The 22402-nt window shown below is 48.1% G+C and overlaps 7 protein-coding genes across 10 annotated transcripts; 3 read left to right on the forward strand and 4 right to left on the reverse strand.

The window, feature by feature from the left end:
- Positions 1–2764: 2764 nt before the first annotated feature.
- On the reverse strand, positions 2765–6822 carry E1B28_011563 (uncharacterized protein). 2 transcript variants are annotated; one of them, XM_043156614.1, is made up of 10 exons: positions 6441–6822; positions 6262–6379; positions 5840–6209; positions 5377–5785; positions 4853–5319; positions 4621–4787; positions 4108–4568; positions 3940–4034; positions 3713–3876; positions 2765–3663 (listed from the first exon to the last, which is right to left on the reverse strand). In XM_043156614.1, the coding sequence occupies exons 1-10, from the start codon at positions 6551–6553 to the stop codon at positions 2962–2964; spliced, it is 3066 nt and encodes a 1021-aa protein (XP_043006401.1). In that variant the 5' UTR covers positions 6554–6822; the 3' UTR covers positions 2765–2961. The 2 variants fall into 2 exon arrangements, with proteins under 2 accessions (XP_043006401.1, XP_043006402.1); XM_043156615.1 differs by having other exon boundaries at positions 2765–3876.
- Positions 6771–9188, forward strand: E1B28_011564 (uncharacterized protein). 2 transcript variants are annotated; one of them, XM_043156616.1, is made up of 7 exons: positions 6771–7070; positions 7127–7184; positions 7249–7567; positions 7617–7772; positions 7829–8250; positions 8308–8740; positions 8806–9188. In XM_043156616.1, exons 1-7 carry the CDS (start codon positions 6937–6939, stop codon positions 9003–9005), a joined length of 1722 nt encoding a protein of 573 aa, XP_043006403.1. In that variant the 5' UTR covers positions 6771–6936; the 3' UTR covers positions 9006–9188. The 2 variants fall into 2 exon arrangements, with proteins under 2 accessions (XP_043006403.1, XP_043006404.1); XM_043156617.1 differs by having other exon boundaries at positions 6801–7184.
- A 199-nt stretch (positions 9189–9387) lies between these two features.
- On the forward strand, positions 9388–11750 carry E1B28_011565 (uncharacterized protein). The gene is made up of 10 exons (XM_043156618.1): positions 9388–9861; positions 9914–9995; positions 10061–10241; positions 10291–10421; positions 10475–10613; positions 10672–10848; positions 10913–11085; positions 11151–11305; positions 11420–11608; positions 11677–11750. Exons 1-9 carry the CDS (start codon positions 9429–9431, stop codon positions 11509–11511), a joined length of 1563 nt encoding a protein of 520 aa, XP_043006405.1. The 5' UTR covers positions 9388–9428; the 3' UTR covers positions 11512–11608; positions 11677–11750.
- Positions 11751–11833: 83 nt separating this feature from the next.
- Positions 11834–16311, reverse strand: E1B28_011566 (uncharacterized protein; the record flags this gene model as incomplete). The annotated part of the gene is made up of 13 exons (XM_043156619.1): positions 16030–16311; positions 15806–15976; positions 15667–15750; positions 15512–15618; positions 15296–15426; positions 15074–15239; positions 14350–15014; positions 14095–14299; positions 12774–14039; positions 12626–12722; positions 12492–12577; positions 12314–12444; positions 11834–12254 (listed from the first exon to the last, which is right to left on the reverse strand). The coding sequence occupies exons 1-13, from the start codon at positions 16211–16213 to the stop codon at positions 11834–11836; spliced, it is 3714 nt and encodes a 1237-aa protein (XP_043006406.1). The 5' UTR covers positions 16214–16311.
- A 133-nt stretch (positions 16312–16444) lies between these two features.
- Positions 16445–18450, reverse strand: E1B28_011567 (uncharacterized protein). Of its 2 annotated transcripts, XM_043156620.1 has the most exons (3): positions 17516–18450; positions 16982–17441; positions 16445–16920 (listed from the first exon to the last, which is right to left on the reverse strand). In XM_043156620.1, exons 1-3 carry the CDS (start codon positions 18354–18356, stop codon positions 16818–16820), a joined length of 1404 nt encoding a protein of 467 aa, XP_043006407.1. In that variant the 5' UTR covers positions 18357–18450; the 3' UTR covers positions 16445–16817. The 2 variants fall into 2 exon arrangements, with proteins under 2 accessions (XP_043006407.1, XP_043006408.1); XM_043156621.1 differs by having other exon boundaries at positions 16982–18450.
- Positions 18451–18555: 105 nt separating this feature from the next.
- E1B28_011568 (uncharacterized protein) lies at positions 18556–21706 on the reverse strand. Its single transcript, XM_043156622.1, has 10 exons — positions 21645–21706; positions 21430–21593; positions 20495–21373; positions 20370–20435; positions 20137–20297; positions 20058–20080; positions 19968–19992; positions 19869–19908; positions 19031–19796; positions 18556–18967 (listed from the first exon to the last, which is right to left on the reverse strand). Exons 3-10 carry the CDS (start codon positions 20645–20647, stop codon positions 18723–18725), a joined length of 1479 nt encoding a protein of 492 aa, XP_043006409.1. The 5' UTR covers positions 20648–21373; positions 21430–21593; positions 21645–21706; the 3' UTR covers positions 18556–18722.
- E1B28_011569 (uncharacterized protein) lies at positions 21697–22381 on the forward strand (the record flags this gene model as incomplete). The annotated part of the gene is made up of 3 exons (XM_043156623.1): positions 21697–21841; positions 21890–21930; positions 21980–22381. 3 exons carry the CDS (start codon positions 21697–21699, stop codon positions 22379–22381), a joined length of 588 nt encoding a protein of 195 aa, XP_043006410.1.
- Positions 22382–22402: the final 21 nt, after the last annotated feature.

Below are 22402 nucleotides of genomic sequence, written 5' to 3' on the forward strand. Positions count from 1 at the left end.
TTTAGCCTCATTCGAGACGCGATGGTTGTGGAATGCGGCTTTGAGGCCGGCAGCGATGTGAGTGGCGTCCCTAAAGTCTCTTGGTGAGAACGGCGACGCTCGTGCGGACAGGGCAGTAGAAACGCCTACAGGGAGACATTATGGGATGAGATTTGATAATTTCGGAAAGAAAACGCCTCGCTTAATCCAGGTGGAGCACCACTAAGTTCTCTGGTTCTCGAAGGCTCTCGAGGGGGGTACTGTAGAGTAGAACATAGATGAGGGATCGTATTGGTATTTTAGAGTAAGTTTCTTTGCGTACAATTCTCTAGAAGCTAGAATAACAGAAGTATACGCTGAGATGGTGAAGAGACGCGAGCACCGAGAATCAGCTACACGATTTAGTCAAGGTAACGCTCATGAAGGTGCGAGCGCTATCTAGGAGAAACACACAGTCTGTTGCTCCGAAGAATAGGACGCTCCCAGGAGGCAACTGTATGGAAATTACAACTACCACCGTCGCTTGCGTGTCAGGAAAGCCGCTCATAGTATTGATATGAACCAATCTGAGTTCCCCTTTCAAAGTCCTAGTCATCCACCGGAGAAAGAGCATCGACAGATCCCGGTATGCTGCGGAAGGCTCGTGGTTGTATGGCTCGACAGTAGTTGAGGAGTAAAAGGGTGACATTGACATTTCGGTGATGGAGGAACTGAAGTGAGCTCATTCAAGTCAAAGAGAAGTTTGTTGGAGGAATCCGAAACTAGAGATCGTGTTTTGTGTGAGCCAATCTGGATTCACCATCATCTTCCGTTCCAGACACTGCACATGTAGAATGAGCAACAAGTTCGTTGAGCATGAGACAGGAGGAAAGCGGCATACAGCTGAGTTCCGTTGTGCCAATAGATCTCTCGAGCAATGACGATAATCTAAGGAGTGTGATACGTTCAGCTCCTAGTTCTTTGCACCGCTTGCGGGATGAAGCTTGAAGCTGAAGGCACGGATCTTGTCGATTGCCCAACCTCGCTCTCTCGCGCATTGCCTGGAAAGGGTTTAGCTCTGCTAGTAGCTAATGCCCAACCACAACACGTAATGGATAAGTCGATTGGAGTTGGTCAGACGTATAGGTACTTAGTAGGATTTGCACAAGAAGGCTTAAGACTCCGAACGAGGGCCACGGACAGAGTTCTGTCTACACATGCTAAACACATAACGTTGATCCAATCGCGAGGTAATATCCAGCCAACCGAAAGGAATGTTGAGCGTGTTCCCTTGCAGCATAACGTCTGATTCGAATCCTAGTTGTCTTTGTGACAGTTTCCAGAAGGGAGCTGAATGGTACCTCTAGTCAAACAGCACAAACGCTTAACTGAGACGGCCTTGAAACCTCGCGCACGGGGCGATTCTGTAGCTCTCAGGATTTCATGTCGTCCAGAACTCATGGTGGTTTTGATGAGGGTTTGAAAAATCCCACGCATTGCAGAAGGCAAAGATATCGATACAACGTATTAGCTATGCGTTACACGTAAATAATGAAAAGAGAAACAAAGTATTACACTGTCCCAAAAAGCCGTCTGATGAGCAATTTTCTCCAAAAAGGTGTCCTCGAGAATTCAAGGCCACAGTTTGTATCAGGATTCAAAACCACAAATTACTTGCCAGGAGGCGACATGTTGATTTTCGCGAGTGAGCAAATGACCGGAACGGCATAGAATGCGTATGCAACCCAGACCACTGTTAAGAGAACACGGATGAGGACAGTGATCTTCAGGATATGAAAGATAACACGCACTGGTGAAGGCATTGCCATCGCTAGCAATGAACTGTGGTCCATCCGATCCCATCTTTTGAATAGACCTGTTAAAATCCTCAACAGCCTTTCCGAACCACATCCTCATGACTAAGAAAGCAGTGATTCCGATGAAGAAGCCAAAGAAACCGATCCACGCATTTAACCGGTGAATGAGAGGTTTATCCAGAGCCCCAGACATCTTCTCTCCCATCTTGTGTCGGAATGAGAGTAAACTGAAAGTGAAGAAGAAGAAGATGGAGAAGACGAGCGAAACGGCGATAAATGCTGGTGCACCGGAAGGTGGGGTAGAGATGAGAACCTGAGGAGTGCTATCGGGAAGGGCACTGAGATCTGGATTGCGCAAAAGGGTATGAGATACCGAGAACAGGAAACAAGACGGGAAAATACTTGCCGTATTCGGGGCTAAAAGAAGGAATGGTGCAGTTAATGGGAGCATCGTTCTTGGTACGAGAGCAGGACCCTGAAGAGAAAGTCAGACAATGCAACACCTAGAAGACTGTAGATAACCACACACCTAAAGCCCCAATAAAGATGCTTGCGCCGTCCACAGCTCCTCCACCAATCTTAGTCAATGCAGTCGATGGGGTTACGGTGAGCAATGCTACTCTCCCAGCGAGCATGATCACTGGTGCCAAATAAGCAAACAGCGACAGTAGTATCGCGGTGAGAGCCAATAAGGGTGCGAGGTAAAGTGTAACGGCTTTTGAAAGACCAGCAATCATATTGATCTTGCTCTTCGAGAGACCGACGTTTATAAAATGAAGATAGAAAGTCGTTAGTGCAAGCTCGACTAGCGGCTTGGGTCTAGACTCGTGAAAATAAAGAGTGGAAAGATCTGGGGGATAAAAAATCGGGTCCACATTTCTCGCGGGTTTTATAGCGTCCAGAGAACAATGGGAACAACGAGATTCGCGTAGCCCAAGAAGGGACAAAGCGCGAACTACATTATACTTATGTAAGCTATTGTCTTTTACCGCCTGGCCACCTCGTTCGTCCCCCTGCCCTCACAACGCGAATACAAGGGTGGAAAGATCGCGCTTTTGTGTAATATCACCCCCGAAATATTGTGTCCGTTGATGAAGAATGGAAACATGGCCGTTCATTTGCTGCTGTACGAGGAAACACAAAATACAATAACTGATAGTCAACGACAATGTAGTGCTTGACAGTATCAAGGCTTGAATTCATCAATCACACTCCTCGGTTTCGTGAATTTTCCAAGCGGCTTATACTCCACATGATCCATCCCGAACGCACCAGGCCCACCAATCTCGATACCCCTCGGCGACACCGTCCATTTTTCGGACGCTTGGATACCTAACACGAACACCAACAAGCCGTATCGATACTCTGGTGTACCAATCCCCTCTCCATTAGAGGCGTCACAAACGCAAATCAAATCTGGAACAGTGGCGACAATCTCTTCCTTTCCGTCCTTAGTGACCCGCGTGGCCACGATATTCTCGTTCTTAAACGGAATTTTCATGACCTCGCCTTCAACAGCGTCTGTAGCCTCTGACCCACTTCCAGAAACGTCAGCAGCCTTGATAATAACTTCTCCATACACATGGCCTTTGACCGTTCTCCTCTCTACACCAATGATCTTCCCTTTAAATAGCACCTTCGCCGCCTGTTCACCACCGACTTGGTCGATGATGGCTTTACTAACAAAGTCAATGTCGTTCCTTGCTCGGCACAGAGCGACTGCCCTCCCAATCCGCCAGGAAAGTGAAATCGTATTTTCGACAGCCCACGATTTGACCTTGGCTCCAGTCGTGGGCCCCTTGGCACAAGCGACATGGCTACCCATTTCCGAAAGAGCTGCACGGAAAGCACGTTCTACCATCTTTTCCGTCGTTCCCGTGACCATTAGCTAGGAAGCAGTAAAGAACAACAGAGAATGAAATTTTGTCAAAACGGACCATGTTATTTCCATTCCCGTCTGAGATAGCAGAAGGAACGAATTGAGCTTTGTCACCGCCCCAAACGACTGGAGTGATTTGCCAGGCAACAGGGTATGCCCGTCCCATCCAGTCTCCGTCAATCGTAGGAATGTTCATGTTTGTTGATGCACCTAAAATGAGACCTGAGGAAGAACGTCTAGTACTTTAGAAGACCGTTCGATACAAAAAGCATAGCGTAAGGATACCTTGAAGCCCATTTCCACCACCTATCTCGAGGTCCATGACAGCGGCAGGTTTGATCCCGAGATAATTGTAGACCGTGGTTTGGGATTCCATCATCCTGTAGGCAAATAGAGAACAAGAAATTTTTAATAAAGCCAGCTTAAGCGTTAGGCTGAACAAAGACAACTCACTCATCCCCAGACAACTTCTCCACACTGACCGTCGGACTTCCCTTTGCACCTCCGCATGCCACCACATCATCATCCTTTAACCAGCCTGGCTCAACTACACGAACTTGCGCCCCGTTCCGCATCATCTCTCGTAATCTGATAAAGTGCGGGTATGGTGTACCTCCTCCTCCAGTACCAAGAATATAACAACCACAGGATAACCATTCCAGATCCATTTCCGAGATGATCCATTCATACTGGTAGGGGCGGGAAGAAGCAATAACCTTGGGCATGTAGGATGATATTTCCGCCGCAGAGAGCGCGGTTGTCTTTTCCTCGTTCGCTAACGGATTTTTAGTGTAGTCTGGCCCATCAGTAGCTGTCGAGTGCTTCAAGAGTTCTTCCTGGACAGCAACAGGAACACGAGAGAAATCAAAGTCTCCAATTGCTTTGATGAGAATTCTCATCTTGTTGGCGACATACTAAAAGTCATCAAAAGTAAGTATGACTATCGTGGATAGAAGATAAGAATACCTGGATAGGAATGGAATCTATCTCTGCGATTCGCACTGTCTCTCTCAGGGCGCCATTCTCAACAGCTCTATCGATAGCAACCTTTGATACTTCCTCCAAAACAGCCTGTGTCGACTTTCCTTCGGTACTAACGACCCTGTCGACAGTTCCAGATACGCGGGCAATAGCTATGAAACGGGGCAGAGAAATCAGCTGTTCGCGAAAACAAAGAAAACGGTGAAGGATTTCTCACCTGCTCCGATAGCATTCGCCACGCCCGAGAACTTCGGTTTGATGACCTTGCTAGCACCAGTAATACTGAGCTTCCCTTCCTTATCTTCCGAAACAATCACTGCACCACCTCCGACCAGCAACACCGGCACGTCCTCTGCAGAGGTCTTCATGCGGTCAATGATACCCTCTAACATCTTTCGTACAACGGCTTCATACTCGTCGATCAACGAGTCCACGGAAAGATCGTGCTGTCTAGTTGCAGTTTCGACAGCGGCCATCGCGAGGTCCTTGTCTCCAATTGGCTGATATAAAAAAGAGCGTAATGCTTGAGAGACGACGGAATAGTCTGTAGTGGTGTGAATATCTCCCCCAAAGACGAGAGCGCGTGTTATAATGTTGTGGCCGACTGAATCTGGACCAATCGTTACTCGCTGCTCTGTGGAATCTTGCGAGAGTCGTACGATAGAACCTCCACCCAGGCCAATGCTATGGATATGAGTCAATTGTGATCTACGACACGGCACGCTGGCTGAGGGCTCGTACCTCTTAACATCAGGACACGAGAAGTTCATTCGGACGCCAGCGAATTCCGTAACAGCGGCGGCCTGTCGAGGAAGACCACTTGGCAACAACATGCCGACGTCCGTAGACGTACCTCCGATATCAATTACGAGGATACTCTCTTGTGAGATGTCAGTGTTCTGTTTTATCAGGAATGCTGCGCCGCACATAGAGTTTGTTGCTCCGCTGTTGAAAGTACGAATGGGCAACCGTGTTGCATCTGCTGCCCGGAGAACCGTTCCGTCATTCTGAGTGAGGAAGATAGGACATGAAAGGCCGAGACCGTGATGAATGGCTGTTTGGAAGGATGCAATAGTGTGACGGGCAAAAGCGAGGATGGAGGCATTGAGGATGGCCGCGTTTTCCCGTTCAATAAATCCAAGATTTGCAACTAGAAATCATGGTCGTCGGGGCGGAAAAACTGAACAATGTGCAGGACACAAACCTTCCTTTGAGATTACAACTTCTGCTTCGGGGTAATACTTCAAAATCCACTCTTTCACTCTCTCTTCCTGCATCTCTCCCATCACATCTGCAGGGGAAAAGATTCCGTTAACGACGATGGACTTGACGCCGGCGGTTTTGACCTTTTCACACTCTTCTTTAACCTGGTCCTCCCTTATATCCCTAATGATTTGTCCGTCTATTTCCAACCCACCATCAAGAAAACCACAATAAGCACAGATAATGCTTCTAAGGTCTGACGTCCAATCGACTCCTGGAGGTACGGAGCGCGAGAAGGGTCCACATAGACGCAGTACAGCGACAGGCGCGAGGCGAGATCGATCCTTCTCAATAACAGCGTTGATGAAATGCTAACATCGAGATTAACGTTTTTCGAGCCAAAGGGACTGAGATGTTTCTTACAGTGGTACCAATAGTGACACTAGCAATATCCTTAGCGTCGATGTTTGCGTTTGTGATTAGGGTTGTGATTACAGTCTCTATTCCCTGGCTAGGATTTGGAGTCGTCGGCGACTTGTGCCTATACAGGTCCCAAAAGGTCGTCAACGAGTTTGTAGACCTGAGCATCTCTAAACTCTCACCAAGACAAGATACCACGGTTCTCTGAAGCTGTGGCGAATGGATTGAGGAGAACGGCATCGGTGTTGGTACCTCCAACGTCAACACCGATGCGAAGGGAATTCGAAGATGTCATGGCTAACAGCTCTGAGGGTATCACGACTGGCTGAATATCCGGCTTCCCGCAGACGGAACCTGAAATAAGTCGGCATTCGGATGGTGGTGAGACTCGCTTGTCCGTCGTAGATGCCGGAAAAGTTTCAAGTTGAAGGGCAGAAGAGTGAGTCTCGAGACATGAAGACAATTAGTGGTCCATAGCATCTTGAGCTGATGAGAGAGTGGTGGCCGATGTTGTCCGAAACTGCCGGGCTATTCGGGTAAACCTGAACCGCACTTGGTTCGCGCTTTTACTTTACAACTAGCGATGTCCCCGTTGGATTCAATGTGGACAGTCTCGGACCTCGGTAGACCAGCGAGGCACTATCTCAGCTGACAGCTACTTCTGTAGCGCCTCTGGGTATGACGGTTTCTCTCCAAGCTTTCCACCACTCCTTGACTCGGGCACGCAAGGTCATTCAAGTCAGTGCCAACGAGGAAGAACACGAGAAAACCGATTCGTGGTCCAACCGTGATCTTATTCCTTTGCCACCCCAGTAAGTCACTCAATCAGATTCATCAACGGTGGTGTCGGATACACTCACTCTCACAGACGAAGGACCTGGGGTGCCTTTGAATATTACGGGTATTGGTCTTTGAGTTCCCTTAATGTATGCCTAACTTGTTCTCTGTGCAAAGGCCAAATGGATTAACAGACCTCTTACTCCTCCACAGGTTGCAGCATGGCAAGCTCCCAGCAGTTTCTTAACCGAGGGTCTTTCCGTTGGTCAAACTATGGCTGTTATTCTCATCGGACGTACAATAATCGGTCTCTTCTCCACATTGGTCGCATGGTGTGGTCTCCGCTGGCACATTGGGTTCACCATCCAAAACCGATTCTCCTGGGGAATGCGCGGAAGCTATATTCCCCTTCTCCAGCGCGTCCTCCTCAACTTCATCTGGAATGCTATCCAATGCTGGACAGGGGGGAAATTGGTTGCCGTTTGTGTAACCGCCGTGTTCCCGAGCTTTCAGAATATCAATAACACACATAGTAAGCATTTAGTTCTAATCCCGCGTCTAATCTCACAGGTCACGACCAGAGTTACCCAGAAATACACCAGCGACTGCAACAGAAATGATTGGATTCTTCCTCTTCTGGTTCTTCTCTATCCCATTTCTCTGGATTCCACCCGAGCGATTCCGGCGTCCTTTCCTCGTAACTTGTGTGTACTGCGGTGTAGCTATGATTTGTATGCGTAAGCATCCCCCTTCCCCGATTGTTTGTCGCACATACTGACTGTTTGTCTTTCAGTGATATGGTCGCTCGCCGTCGCGAAAGGCGTTGGCCCTGTTTTTTATACTCCGGCAACAGTCAAGCCATCGCCATCGAGTTGGACCTGGAACACTGCTTGGATCATGCTCAAATGCATCAACTCCACTATCGGTGGCAACGCAGCTGGCATGACCAACGGTTCCGACTTTTCTCGATATGCCAAGTCTCCCAGGCAGGCTTTGAGGTACATCATTGGGACAGTTACCTGTCTTATTGGGGTTGGAACCTTGGTGAGTCTCGTCGGACTTGTGGTCACTGCAGCAGCACAGAAGATATATGGTGAAATCTACTGGAACCCTCCCGATTTGCTTTTGAGGATGATGCAGAATGACGATGGGTCTATCACCAGCTCGAAAGCCAGAGCTGGCGTTTTTTTTCTGGCCCTCGGATTCTCGCTGACGGTAAGAGTCCTTGTGAACTTTGTGATGATCTTCTGACAGATGTTTTACTGGTTTCAGGCTGGATTCGAAAACATTTGTGGCAACGCCGTCGCCGGCGGTATCGACCTTGCTGGTATTTGGCCTCGCTACATCAACATCCGTCGGGGTGCCATCATCACCTTCTTCGCAGCGTGGATATGTCAACCCTGGCAACTCGTCAATCGTGCCACTACCTTCGTCACAGTTCTTTCCTCTTTCTCCGTATTTTTGGCACCGTTGATGGGGATAATGACTTGTGATTACTTCCTCATTCATAAACAAAAGGTCAAGTTGAGTTGGTTGTATGAACTCCGTGGGGGTTATTTCTACCATCATGGTATCAACTGGAGGGCTCTCCCAGTGTGGATTGCCGGATGGGCACCCACAGTTGGTGGATTGAGCGTTACGGTGCAGAAGAAACTACTTTCGCCAAAGCCTTTATTCCATATGTACTATATCTCTTTCTTCCTTGGTGAGTTACAGTTACCTACTCCAGTTTCCTTCCCATGAGCTGATGTTTGATCCTTTCTACTCTAGGATTTCTCATCTCGTTCATCCTTTTCTATGTTGTCAACTTGATCTTCCCTCTCAAGAACTTGAACGAGACAGATGGCACGGATGTCTTTGGAGCTTTCACGGTCGATGAAGCGAGGTTGTTGAGACTCTCACCCCTGCCTTCGACTGAGAAGGCTGGTAGTTGCCTTGATATTGAGCAAGTACCGACTGTTTCGAAATGATGAGAACTGCAAACTTGTCTACCTTTATATCCTTTTCAAAATTTAGATCTATGGAGTTTATGAGTCGCGCTAAAAAGATTCTACACGTTCATATACCTACTAAAGGCCTCCCATACTGGGCGCGTCGCGCTTCATACGTACAGACGTCCATCTCGCGGCTCATATGATAACTCTAATTTCCCCTCCCACATCCCTAAGCGCTAGAGTTTGAGGTATTTCATTTGTAATCGTACGTATCCATATACTCTCTGGCGTTCAAACGTTCAGGCGTCAGTCTGGCCTGGGACCACGTATCTCCTTCATCGTGAGCACAATATCTCATCCAAGTAAATGGGACGATGTACTTTAGGTCTGGGTTCGTAGCGGAAAGTCACCGCGGGAACCGAACTTCTTCTCTCGTGACCATCACCATCACCGACGTGAATGCCGAAAGACTTGAAGCTCGATGACATTTGGGACACCTCGGACGACCTGGATATTCCAGCCCGACGACGATCGATGACGGCGATTTCGAGCTCGTCTGCTAATAATGGTCCCTCTGCGGTTGCCACTACATCCTCTTCCAAACAACCCTCCAAACGAATTCCCAGCCTAAAACTCGCTTCAAGATTGGCATCGAGACAGTCAACCACGGGTCCTCTTGTTTCTCCATCATCACCAAATTTGTCGGACCCTATATCCAGCAACAGCGGGCAAGAAGCCGGCTCACCAACTCGTCCAGGATTAACGCGGTCGATGTCATTACCGAAAAACACAGAGAGCAAAACAAAGACGATACGAGTAGACGTTGAGGAGCTGGAAATTGAGCCTGTCGTTGTAGAGAAAATAAGACGATGGATATTGGGAATAGCCATTGGTGCGTACCGTTTTACAATGTCATATCATAGCGTGGACCTGATATCTAACAGTTGAATTCGATGTGGACCAAGGGCCATTAGTCGATGCAGTATTTCCGTTGGTACATCTTTCACCACAAGAAACATCCAATATGTGGGTGATCGATTTCCCCCATCACGCTATAGTCTTTTCCTGAAATTTCAGAATACTTCGAACAGAGCATTTGCTGCATTTCCTGATTCCCTACAGTTTGACCAGGGCTCGCAAAACCATTCATTCCGTATACATGCCCATGCAGGTAATGCGGAGCAAAGTCCTGTCAGTTTGGATGGATTCATGTATGGATACTCGCACTTTATACAGAGAAGAGACTCGAAAGCAAGACGTGGATATGAACAGGTTTGATGGGGTTTTCTCAACTACCTGAACGTCCTGAATGTCTCTGCAGCGTTCTGTGGTCATACTATCCCATCTCCCATACCCAGCTCTTTTTACATCCCTCTCGTCCATTTTTGGCCCCCTCTTTCAGATTCATGGAATTCCTATGCTAGAGTCCGCATGTTACAACATCGCTACCTGGTTCGTATCCGAGTCGCACCAGCCAAACGAGCATACATTAATCTCAAGAATAGGCCTGATCCCATTCCAGGCGCTGTCCTAGAACTGGGATTCCTCGGATCCGTCCTTCACTCAGAACTCCCACCAAGTCATGACAGCCAACAACACACCGATACATCGTCTTTTGGACAAAAGTATGACCCAAAGCTACATGTAATTCTTTTACGCGACATCTCCACGTGGACTGAAGAGCTGATGATCAGCGAAATAGATTCTAGCATCAACGCCTCCCTTTGTCCCACCACCGCTGTCGCTCTTCGAAGCATCTCTATCTCATCTCTGGTCGATATGGGAATGTGTCGTGCTCGGGGAACCTTTGCTGATATTCGGGTCCTCCCCCGTCGAAACAAGTCAGGCTGTATGGTGGCTCAGGGATCTTCTTAGACCTGTGAGTGATTCTGATACCGAACACCCATGCATTTAAAAAGCAAAGCATCCTAAACGTTGAATAGATCCCCCTTTTTGGAGACATCCGACCTTACTTCACAATTCATGATCAAGATCATGCTGCACTCGTGAACAAGCTACCACCCAAAGCCGGCGTGTTACTTGGCGTGACGAACCCGTTGTTCTACAAATCATGCTCACATTGGCCTCACGTACTAAGTCTGGGGAGGAATATCCAGTGAGCCTCGCTTTTTTTGCCCTACTCCCGCCATTGCCACAACAACACTTTAAACTCCATCACAGACACACCAGCAATGTGAACGGCAGACCTATCCATACTCTCGCTAATCCTGGTCCCGTGCCCGGATGGAGGACGATGACTCATAAGCGATATATATCCAAGGACCGCGTCTTGCTTAAACAACTAGAGGATGCATGTAGAGGTTCTGAACAAGATAGTTGAGTTGATATTACCAATGTCTCTATCTCTCAATACCTGGTCCAGTCAACTGACGAGGACCAACGGTAGGACTGAACTGTTCTCTCATCCTCCGTCGGCATTTTTGCTCTAGAACGAACGAACTACTCCTTCCGTTATCCCGATACCTTAATACTCTTATACCCACACCATCAGAGGTCGCCTCAGATATCGCCATCCGGTTGAAGCCCTTCAACGACTCCCATTTCTTCAAATTATTAAAGACAAACGGGTCAACGCTGCCTTTCCGATCAAACAGCAAACGGAACGAGTTTTATGAACGGTAGGAATCCCACTCCTTTCCTCCCCATTTCTTTTTTTGGGACTTCTGACACACCCGTCTCTTCTCAGGTGGCTAAAAACTCCAGCATTTGGTCTATGGCTCGCACAACAAGAGCGTATCGTACAAGATGTGTTGACGCAAAGGTCATCTTAGTACAACATACACATATTAATCATCTACATACATGATTGGGTGTAATCACGACTTTGGACGCGCAATCCTGACTTAAATGTCTGATGTTCCAGTTACTTTGGCAACCCAACAATAGTGGCCACATCCAGCTGCACATGGACGGCCTACTAAGTGAGGCGCTGTGGTGGTCATATGTGTACCCCCTTCACTTGAAGCGTCAAGAGTACTACAGGTGGATACACCGTCTTCCTCCGTGGTAGTGGTGGAAGTGCTCGTCGTGCTAGCCGTTGTATCAATGCTCGCTCTGGACGAAAAAGTCGACCGTAGCGACGTCCTCGTGCTAGCAATAGTTTCGTTTTCGGAAGACGTATTACTAGGACTTGGTTCGTGAAGTACGATCGAATGAGGAACGTGTACCATTGCTCGCTGAGCATAGAACCGCTGGTAGCATACTTGATGGCCTCCATGGGCGCACACAGAACATTGAAAGAGGATTCCATGAACGGGCAATCGGCTGTAAACCATTTCCACCGTGAGGATCGGGTATAGAGTTGAGATGAGATGAATTTGTACCATATACTACAAATGCTAGTCGTCCTGCGACATCTTGGACAATAGGTATAGCCCGATCTGGCAGCCTGACTGGGAGAGATGATGAAAGGTTTGCGACACCGTCCACAGGCGGTATAAATCGTGGTCTCTAACTAGGATAGTTGTCAGCCTCGTGTTCACTAGCGACGAGAAGACATACCAATGTTAATGAGCGTACATCATCGATGTTAGAATACTTCCTAACGTATGCAGCGCACACATGCAATCTCAATCGACTGAGACGATCTGCAACTCCTTAGTGGTATGCATAGCACAAATAGGTAGCAGGCTCACCGATATAACTTTCGATGAACGCTAGCCTGCGCCGTTGTCGCATACCCAGTTCGTCTGGAACTAGAATAGCCAACATCGCACAGAGTTGAACATCACCCTAAACTGGGACATTAGTGGCTAAGCACTGCTCCATCGACGATAGGCTCACCTCATCAGCAAAGAGGTCAACAGATTCTCGCAAAGCGACCCAGACTATATCTCGATACCTCTCCTCGTCCGCAGTGATCAATTCTTGATTCCGACAAGATAATGCAGGTTCTCGCACGCTAGCATGATCCCCATCGTCCGCCAAGACAAGCTCGGATATCGCAAGTGATTTATCTCGACTGTGTTTTGTATGCCGCAGGTCTTTAGACGCCTCATCAGATCTGATTTTGGAAGGAGGCTGGTCTTCAAAGTCTTTGACAGAGACATCCGCAGCAGACGCCGTGACTGTCTTAATGCTTGCCAAAGAATCATGTCTCAGAAGACTGGATTTTGTGGAAGATTGTCGAGATGACATCGTCTGAAGGGATGCCAACGTTGAACTGCGACCTCTGGTCTTTAGCTTCACTCCAGAAGACCGACGATTCGACGCCGGCCGCTTCCGTTTCGAGGTCGAGGAACTCCAGATATTTTTTCCATCCCCTTCACTATCTGTAGAGCGGGGAGATGGCGAAGCCTCATCCTCTTCCTCTTTCCCATCGGTTTCGTTTTCCCCATCTGTCCAACGTCGACTGGCTACCCTCGATAAAGGGCTTGGATGGGATACTCGCAAAGGTCCCAAAGCAGGTGATACCAAGGGCCGCAAGGCAGTAGGCTCCTCTTCTTCATGACCAGGATCTCTCCCGACTGAATCATCTTCAAAACCATCTTCATCCTCTTCCTCACCAGATGACGAAGAATCCGAATCATCCAAAGCACCTTCACCGACGTGTCTGAGACTAGATGTACTTGGACTGGCACTATGAGTAGAGTTTGAGGGGCGTCTGTGGGCAGAAGGTCGACGATTCAACGGTGGTGGAGTCAGCGCAAACGTTGCCGGGTCAATGGAATTTCTTCTCCCGAATTGAGAGAAACGATGCGTGATTGGAGTAGGTGGTAGTCCACTTAAATTCTGACGGGGAGATGTATTGGTCGAAGATGAAGGCGTATAAAACGTTTTACGACCACCCGAGAGTTGTTGATAGGAATTGGGAGAATTCACCCGTTCGGAGCTGTGATCAGACAGTCGTCCTGGGTTTGTTTTGTCAAGTGCAGTCATGCTAGATATAGCAGCTGAGACCGAATATGATTGACTCATGGATATGGGCGGTTGCACCGCACTCTGGAGGCGAGATTGAGATTGAGATCCTTCCGTGATGAGATTCGCGAGAGACGCTTCGACCAGTAACCAAACTTGTGCCGTTCGATATTGACCGGCGTCAATAGCCGCCTGCAACACTCTTACATGAACGAGCAGTAGTAGAATAGTGATGATTGCGCCAGACCTGAGCATTAACTGCACATATATCCCTCCGATCTTCGCCCTCGAGAACATATTCCTCGGCCAACTTGGTGAAGACTGCAGTGTCATTCATCAGCTCTGCAGTTTGGAAGGACCCGACGTTCTGAGAGACCGGTATAAAAGGAGAATCGCCCAATGATTTGTGAACCGTTTTGCTGCCCTCAAAAGCACTGCGGCCATCAGGCATCCTGCATACTCAATTAGTGAAAATCAGAGACTGAGAGCTGTGGGACCATACATATCGTCATAAGGCACTTCATCCGTTTCTTTACGGTCCGCAACAAAAGTCAATCCGCCTCCTGCTTCCCAGTCGACAGCAACCCTTCCAATGGCATCGATGGGTTTCGTTACATCTCGAAGGTCAATTTGAGAGAACATGCCAGAGAAATGCTGTCCCCAAGCTACATGTGCATCTCCTCCAAAACATAGATCGCTCAATCCACCTTCCGCAGCACTTCCAGTAATCTGCCATTTAGCAATCCAACCACGTCGAACATCCCATATCTCCGCTGTGTCTCCTGCTCCCGAATTACTTCCGGACATGGTGATTCTAGGGGTTGCGGGAGACGTGACAGTTCCGCTCGCGACTACAGCTGAATAACTTTTCGGACGAGGAACGGGTGTAGAATCTAGATCCAATCCTAGCCCTACATTGGGGCTCATTCTCGATGTCGTGGATGGAGGGGGATGGAGATTAGTTCCAAGTGCTGTCATAGGTATTGTGGGAGTGCTCATATCAGCATTACTCCCTGACCCAAAATCGCCATTGGAGACAATCGCAATCTCGCAATCAAAGGAAGGGCGCCAACGAACGTGTCTCACAGGGAATGATGTGTGTAGTGTGTACGTAGGCTTATGGGGTATATGTCCGTGAGGTGGACCTGGTCGTGTGAGGTCCCAAACCTCCAATCGTCGAATTATCAGGCTCGAGATTCAATGTAAGATGATAGCGGAGAGCCCACCTTGACACAGCGGTCTAAACCCCCACTTACAATCCATCCATGACCGTTTCCAGTGCTTTCTGAAGTATTTCCCGAGTTACTACACCAATCGAGAGTAGTGACGGATCCGGTATGGGCAACTGGGATGCGATCAAGTCTGCCACGTTGACCAATCTTCAAATCCCATCTGAATACGACGGAAATAAGACTCTTAATCTGCAGACTCTTGCATCATTATCATACCTAAAAATGTTTCCATTATCGAGTCCAACAACTGCTTGTAATGGTTGAAAGACGACGGGCGAGAAAACCACCCCTCGAACACCAGTCGGATGATGAATGCGAATAATGGATTTTCGAAGGTCGCGTATGTCCTATAATGGACAGTGCGTCACTTAGGAAATGAGTGCGACCATCCATAGTAAACAAAGGGGGCAAAAGAAAGGTGATGTAACTCACCCATACGCGAAGGTCACCATCTGAAGAACCCGTAAGGCAATAGTTGGGAACAAGTAATGACACCTGGACGGTATTGATGGAGCGTAAGTGGTCTTTCGCTCGGCGTTCTGTAAAAATGAATGAGAAAACTGCGACCAGATTATGACCTCATGTACCGTATTTTGTAGAGCCAGTCTTATTCAGATCCCACATTATAAGCTCCCCATTGCGCGCACTCGTGAGGATCTTGTTACTGTATGCTGGTGCGTATTCAGATAAGAATGAATCAGAAGAGTAGCAAATTCACAAACTCACGACCATGGCACCAAGCTGTATCCGTAAACGCGCTATCGACCTTCAACCCACTTCCCTCCCAGAGATTCTTGGAAGCTTCAACTCTATAACCACCCCTTCCAGTCACTCTGTAGATCGCTGCAGAGCTGTCTTCTTGTTGTGGCGAGTCGAATATACGAATGATTCTCAAAGCTTTTGGAGAGACCATAAGTGAGTAGATCCACGCCTTTCCTAAGCAAACATACATTCTTTCCCTGCCACGACACATTTTTGACCCTCGGGTGCCTTTGCTATCGCACCTCCTCCATTCGAACAAACCTTAGGGAGTCGAACGTTACGTGTCGGACCTTGATACGCGTGCTTTTGGGACACGAAAGTCGCGTCTTGAGGGCCTTTGAGCGAGAAATGTGGCGGCATTGTCCCACTCATTGTCGTCAACCTGAAATCCAGTCCCTATTCCGAACGGCAACAAAACCGTAAAGGCTGCCTTTGATGAGAGTGGTTAATAGAGCCGATTGCCTTTGACGCTCGAGATTTCTGATTACGTAAATAGTTACCTTTCGCGACGGCCGACAGCCTCCTGCAGCTGGCGCTGGACTGAAGCTACCGTTCCCAAAGTCTGATGGACCACTCATCGTTCTTTCTCATACATTTGTCATTGGTGGATAGGGGATCGTGAATAAGAATTACAGTGCGAATAAGTAAAGAAGCTTAATAAAGTGCAAATGCGAACGTAAATCCAAGGTCGAGGATACAAAAAGTACATCCTTAGATAGTATGATTGGAAATGGAAACCCAGATGACATGTCTAGAGTACATAACGGAAAAGAGTGATTTCAACGCAAAACAATAATAGTTCTACCCTCGTATTGAGATGCCGAGAACACTAACGGAAAAAAACGTACGACTCGAAACACGAGGTCTTTAGATCATGTATAGTTGTCCGTCAGGTAACACTTGAGAGAGAAAGGAGCTGTGGAGGAAGAAAAGAAAAGCAGAAGCATCGTAAAATGACAGCATAACGAAACCACCATTAATAGCCACGTTCACGTTCCTTCTTCCGACGTCTTTTCTCTTCTTCACGACGTCGTTCAGCTTCTTGCTCCAACAGATCTTCGCGTTTAGCAATACGAGCGCTGAGAACCAACGGTCAGAATGTGGACACGACAGAATCGAAGAATCCGGGGGGAAAAGCACCTTCTATACTCCTCCCTCTCAAGATCGCTCGCACCAGCCTCCATGTCCTCTTCATCGCTAAAGATGCCATCATTTCGGACATAGTCACTCCTCTTCTTCCCCATAATCTGCCAGATCATATTGCTAACGTTCACATCATCCAACTCTTCGGACAAATCACGTCGTTTATGGCGTGAAGATGCCTGAGGAGAGTGACGGCGTTTAACAGGATACCTCTCAGGAGTGGGAGAACGGGGCCGTTTCTTCTTGAACGAAGGCGCGGGCGCAGATGAACGCTGACTTAAAAGTGTCGTGGAGGATTTAGATGAAACTTTAGACGTCGTGAACCTTTCCCTTTCCAATGAAGTCGACCTAGAAATGGTCTTCGCCATAGCGGATTTGGTCAAAGGAGTTTTGACGACAGATGTAACGTGTTTCACGTTAGATGCTGCCGAATGTTTGACAGAATTAGCACCTCCCACTGTAATATCAAAAAAGATATCAAAAATGGCGGCATAACCAATCGAAAAGTGTGCGTCAGGAACAAGAACTCACACGCTACCGGCGACGAGGAAGACAAGGGTGTGTCCGCTCTAGAGGTAGGAGCCGCAGATGTAGGACGAGAATTTGTCTTCTCTTTTTTGCCATCCCCAAACCAATCATTGAACCCCTTCGCCTCGTCTCCGTCAAGTGTCTTGAGTTCCTTTGCTCTAGCTATATCTTGGACAATCTCGTCAATAGTACGAGTATCTCGCTTGTTAGCGTTGAGTTTTGTCAAAGTATTGGGCATTGCAGCCAACCGCTCCTTGACCGACATTCCGGAGCTAGACCCAACCTCTTGTGAAGAGGTTGGTAAATCTACAGCACCTCCCTTCAGCCGTGCCCCAGGCTTCTGATATTGACGAGATATCGTCGACCGATTGGTCGAACCCATACTCTTCTTCAGTGTAGCTTGGAGTTTCTTCTCCCGAAGCTCTTCCCGCGTGAGAGCTACACCGGAAGATATTTCATCTTCATCGTCCGACAAACGCTTTCGTCTAGCACCACCCTCCCGAGGCTGTGAATGTGCAGAGGCTCCAGAACTTTTACTGCCACCCTTCTTCGGACCGTACAACAGAGCATTTTTCTGCGCCTCTGCCCTTCGCTGACGTGCCGCCTCCCGCTCCTTCTCCTCCTCCTCTCTCTTCTTCCGTCTCTCCTCTTCCTTCTTCTCATTCTCGAAATACTTTAGACGCAATTTCTGGTCAAGTTCCTTCTGCTTCCTGTCCTTCTCTTCCGCTTTCTTTCTCTGCTCTCGTTCCTTCCTCTGACGTTCTTCAAGGGCCTTTTGAACGGTCGCTTGCTGACTCGACGTTTGAGTAGCACTTAGGGCCATTAGAGCTGAAAAGCTCGACATGACGGAGCGAACGAATAAGGGAGATGTCGAAGGTAGGGAGAGAACGAGAGGATAGGGACAGCTGTGCCGCAGATGGTGGAGGTTTCGAGTCAAACGAGTCCAAACGAGCTCTTTATACCAACTCAGCGCCGCTGTCACCGCCGGTGGCAGTGCAACCCTTAACACAGATCCAGAGTCGTCCGTTCCGTCCCATCCCATTGTTTCCCATCTGGGTCATCTCACCCAGAGATTGAAAGAGAAGTATATACGGTGGTTGATTGGATAGGATTCGTTCTATCGTAAAAAGTATCGAACGTTATACTACACATTCATGATCATTCTTCTGTGTCCTTTTTTGAAGCTGCACTGTGTCCATCCGTCTGGTAATCATAGCCGCACCTGCCTAGGCAACAACGAGGCAGCCATCAAAGCCATCCCCGCAATCCCCAAAAGTGCATAGTACACCATATATCCTCCAAGATATCCCTTCTCTATCGAGACTGAGAACAACGAATTGGCTGCTGCGGGCCCAATGGCTCGACATATGCTCACAGACAGCTGGCAAATACCATTCGTCGCCCCTAGTGACGCACGATTTGGCGAAGCTGCCTGGATGTATATGAATATAGCACCTTCATTCGGAGAAATAGAGAACAATGAGCCTCTCGATTGGGCATAACGCGAAACTAGCTTACCATAAGAGAAACTCATCAGGACAGATATGACAATCTGGACACCCACAAAGACCCAAACCAAAGGTGTAACTCCCTGGTTCTCCAACACAAGGTATCGCATGACGGGAAAAGCCAACAACACTGGGATAAAAGAAGCAACCCCGGTCGTAAATGTCGCCTTTGAGCCCATCCGATCATGAATCTTGGCGAAAAAGAAGATTTGCACAATTCCATTCAATAACCCAAACGTCGACAAAATATTTCCGATAGTGGACGGAGGAAGGCCCAGACCGCCTAGCTCAACAGGCGTAGAAAAGTATAAAGGTTGGATGGCACGGTAAGCAATGTCCACGAGAGAAAGACAAGCATAATTCCCCGCGGAAATGAGAACAGCGGGTGTGATTAATTTTCGTAACGGGACAGGTTTTTCATTGTCAGGGATATCATTCGCATTCGTAATGCCATCAGTTTGTACTGCAGCGGTTCGTTCTTGGGGGGAAGCGACGTTTTGAAGTGTGAGGTTGGCCTTGCTCTTCCGAAAATTGAATAGCCGAGACATCGAGACTGCTGTGGGAACCGTTTCCTTCAGAAAGAAAAAGGTAACCACCCAAGCAAGCGCGGAGAAGGCAGCCGGAACAGCACAGGGAAGGAAGTACGGGTATTTTTTCAGGAAATCCGAGTGTCCGAATACATCAGGGAACTGATCAGCAGGGCGGGATAGGGCTCCGCCAATGAGTGGACCAAGAACACCTCCCGTTGACCAAGCGAGCGGCATGTAGGCGTAGGCCTTTCAATATCAATCAAAGCAGGACGTTTGAAATTAACGTCTACAAGACTGTTGAGATGATGGATCATTTACCTGAGCTATATTCGTCGAATCAGTCATCTCTGCCATGATGCTGGAGAGGATGGAGCATTCAACATGACAACGGTATTGATTGAGCCAAATAGCACTAACCTCTTGATTACTCCAATGTTTCCATCTAGAACACAAGCATCATCCGATTAGTATAAAAATATCACGAGCGGTGGAGAACTAGGCACCTACTGAGTGCGCCATTAAGACTTCGGCTGGATACCACCAGTAAGCCAACAAGACCTTCAATAGATCCACAACATTAACGCACCTCATGACAAGGCCCCAAAAGGTTTTCGAAAGTCCGAAACAAAACATGGACATAGATAATCCAAATAAGCCGGTCAAAATGACGGGTTTCCTCCCAATTCGGTCAGAAATTCGAGCCCAGTGTAGGACTGTCAGGGCCTGTGTCAAAAAGAATAACGATTGCTATATCCCGAGACGCGTCCAGACATTAGTGAATGACCCGAGTGAAAAAAATTCTCTCGATAACGAACGTACCAACAGTCCAACATAATACCCCACTTTTGTCTCGTCCCCATGAGTTATCCCAATATCACGTATCAACTAACGAGTCGAAATCGTAAGTGGGACAGTTAGCATAAAAACGACCGTGAGCAACGGACCTGAGGAGTGAACGGATAGATAACTTGAGAAGTCAAAGGTTCGGCCAACTGGAGGAACAATACGATGGAGAACTGGAACCAAGGAATGGGAGTACGCTCAATCTTCTGCAACAAGGGAGTTTCTTCATCAGACTGTCGGGTCGTTCGTGGCATTATACTGATAAAAAACGGAGGAAGAAAGGGGGAGAGGGAGGAAGAGGGAAAAGGGGAGAAAAGGACAAATGCTACAGCGGTCGGTCCGGGTTTTTGTATTACGGCGACCCTGTCGGTTAATATGACTCCATCGAGAAGAAGACCGCCCAAGATTTGGCGCTGAAATTAACCGGCTTGCTTTGCCGTCCACCGCTACACTCTCAATCCCGAAAGGGTGTCCTCGGTCGCTGAGACGTTGCGGAAGGCTCCTCTGCTACTCCCAGTTGCCTATAGCGTATGAGAGCGTACAGACTGTGTATGGCCTTGCCTGGTGTAAATTCCATCAGAGCTCGGAAGAACGATTTCATTTCGCTTCACAACCGTCCTTCTCTCGTTCAGGCGAAGTCGGGCCAGTAATTCATCTTTCGATCTTCCCCTTCCCACTGTTAGCAACCGAAAGAGAGACTTGTCAGTCATCGACATTCTGGAAAATGATGTGCCTGTTCGTATCCGACATCCGTATGCCAAAAAGCACTATCCTGAGAAGGCAGAAGTTGCTGTACTCGAGGTTCACATTGTATGGTGCACGAAACAAGAAGCCCGAGCATCCCATCCCAGGTTTCGAAGGGCAAAAACGGCGTCTTTCAAACTGGATCATGATGCCAACATTTTCGGTGCGGGTGGTAGTGCGTTTCGAATTCCCATGACCCTGCGGCCGATACAGTCAGAGTAGGGGTCTCACATTGACTGGGAGAAGCAGACTATCAATCTCAATAACAGAGAACTTCTAGAAATCACCCCACTTTAAAAATATACAGCAACGGTCGACCGGCGAGCGACAAAGCGTTTAGCGGCCGTAATACCCATTGGTGTCGGGTTTGTGGCCCGTAGACATTTCGAGGGCATTAAATTTTTGGGGACCCACTGACATCTGGTCGTGTTTGTGTAGTTGAGGACTAACCTAAACCTGGAAAAGGTGATTTACCAGAATCGCGTCATAAATCGAGAATAGATTTACCTTTGGCTTCGCTGTATACCCTAGTTGAAGTGTGATCAATCGATCATCGACGATGGACCGGTACCAGAGGTCACGTGGAAACATTCGCTGGTACTACTCTTCATCTCAACAAACACATCCTAACAAAGAGATTGCTGGAACTTTTCCCTCGATGGAGAACACCCACGAGGCTTTGAAAGATAACACGACCATCATCGGTTCGTTTCTGCCTCAGATCAATACACTATGACCGATTGGCCTTGTAGTCTTCGGTGCTTCTGGAGACCTAGCGACGACTCGGAAAGAGGTTGTTGGCAATGCAATTCCATGATGATGGTGTACTAACACCGCTGTAGACTTTTCCTACTCTCTTTGGTCTCTTCCGACAAGGTTTCCTTCCTCACGGGGTTAGAATTGTGGGCTATGCGCGCACGAAAATGGACAGGGAAGACTTCCTCAAGAGGGCCACGTTGTATATCAGGAATCCCAACGATGATCCTGAAATCGCCGCCAACATTGAGAAGTTCAAAACCATCCTCACTTACGTTTCAGGAGACTATAAAGACGGTGCTGCCTTCGATAACCTCAATAACCACCTGGAGGAAATTGAGTCAGGTTATCCATCCAGGGTTTGCCATCGAGTCTTCTGCCTCGCCCTTCCTCCCAGTGTTTCATTCCCGTTTGCAAAAATGTCAAACAACATTGCTATATCAAGACGGACGGTGTCAGCCGAATCATCATGGAGAAGCCTTTTGTAAAGGACCTCGAATCCGCTCGTG

Source organism: Marasmius oreades, chromosome 7 (assembly GCF_018924745.1).
Source record: "Marasmius oreades isolate 03SP1 chromosome 7, whole genome shotgun sequence".
Classification (NCBI taxonomy): Eukaryota; Fungi; Basidiomycota; class Agaricomycetes; order Agaricales; family Marasmiaceae; genus Marasmius; species Marasmius oreades.

Excerpts from the sequence above, each read along its gene's own strand:
- E1B28_011564 (XM_043156616.1), top strand. The coding sequence starts at position 6,937 with ATGACGGTTTCTCTCCAAGCTTTCCACCACTCCTTGACTCGGGCACGC. Across the intron at positions 7,773-7,828 it reads TGTAGCTATGATTTGTATGC|TGATATGGTCGCTCGCCGTC; the intron begins GTAAGCATCCCC and ends TTTGTCTTTCAG. Across the intron at positions 8,251-8,307 it reads CCCTCGGATTCTCGCTGACG|GCTGGATTCGAAAACATTTG; the intron begins GTAAGAGTCCTT and ends TACTGGTTTCAG.
- E1B28_011567 (XM_043156620.1), bottom strand. The coding sequence starts at position 18,356 with ATGTCGAGCTTTTCAGCTCTAATGGCCCTAAGTGCTACTCAAACGTCG. Across the intron at positions 17,442-17,515 it reads TTCCTCGTCGCCGGTAGCGT|TGGGAGGTGCTAATTCTGTC; the intron begins GTGAGTTCTTGT and ends TTGATATTACAG. Across the intron at positions 16,921-16,981 it reads GAGAGGGAGGAGTATAGAAG|CGCTCGTATTGCTAAACGCG; the intron begins GTGCTTTTCCCC and ends GTTGGTTCTCAG.
- E1B28_011565 (XM_043156618.1), top strand. The coding sequence starts at position 9,429 with ATGCCGAAAGACTTGAAGCTCGATGACATTTGGGACACCTCGGACGAC. Across the intron at positions 9,862-9,913 it reads GATATTGGGAATAGCCATTG|TTGAATTCGATGTGGACCAA; the intron begins GTGCGTACCGTT and ends GATATCTAACAG. Across the intron at positions 9,996-10,060 it reads CCACAAGAAACATCCAATAT|AGCATTTGCTGCATTTCCTG; the intron begins GTGGGTGATCGA and ends TACTTCGAACAG.
- E1B28_011563 (XM_043156614.1), bottom strand. The coding sequence starts at position 6,553 with ATGACATCTTCGAATTCCCTTCGCATCGGTGTTGACGTTGGAGGTACC. Across the intron at positions 5,786-5,839 it reads AGTTGTAATCTCAAAGGAAG|TTGCAAATCTTGGATTTATT; the intron begins GTTTGTGTCCTG and ends CATGATTTCTAG. Across the intron at positions 3,877-3,939 it reads TGGTGGAAATGGGCTTCAAG|GTCTCATTTTAGGTGCATCA; the intron begins GTATCCTTACGC and ends GTTCTTCCTCAG.
- E1B28_011568 (XM_043156622.1), bottom strand. The coding sequence starts at position 20,647 with ATGCCACGAACGACCCGACAGTCTGATGAAGAAACTCCCTTGTTGCAG. Across the intron at positions 19,909-19,967 it reads AACATTGGAGTAATCAAGAG|CATCATGGCAGAGATGACTG; the intron begins GTTAGTGCTATT and ends CATCCTCTCCAG. Across the intron at positions 19,797-19,868 it reads ATTCGACGAATATAGCTCAG|GCCTACGCCTACATGCCGCT; the intron begins GTAAATGATCCA and ends TGATATTGAAAG.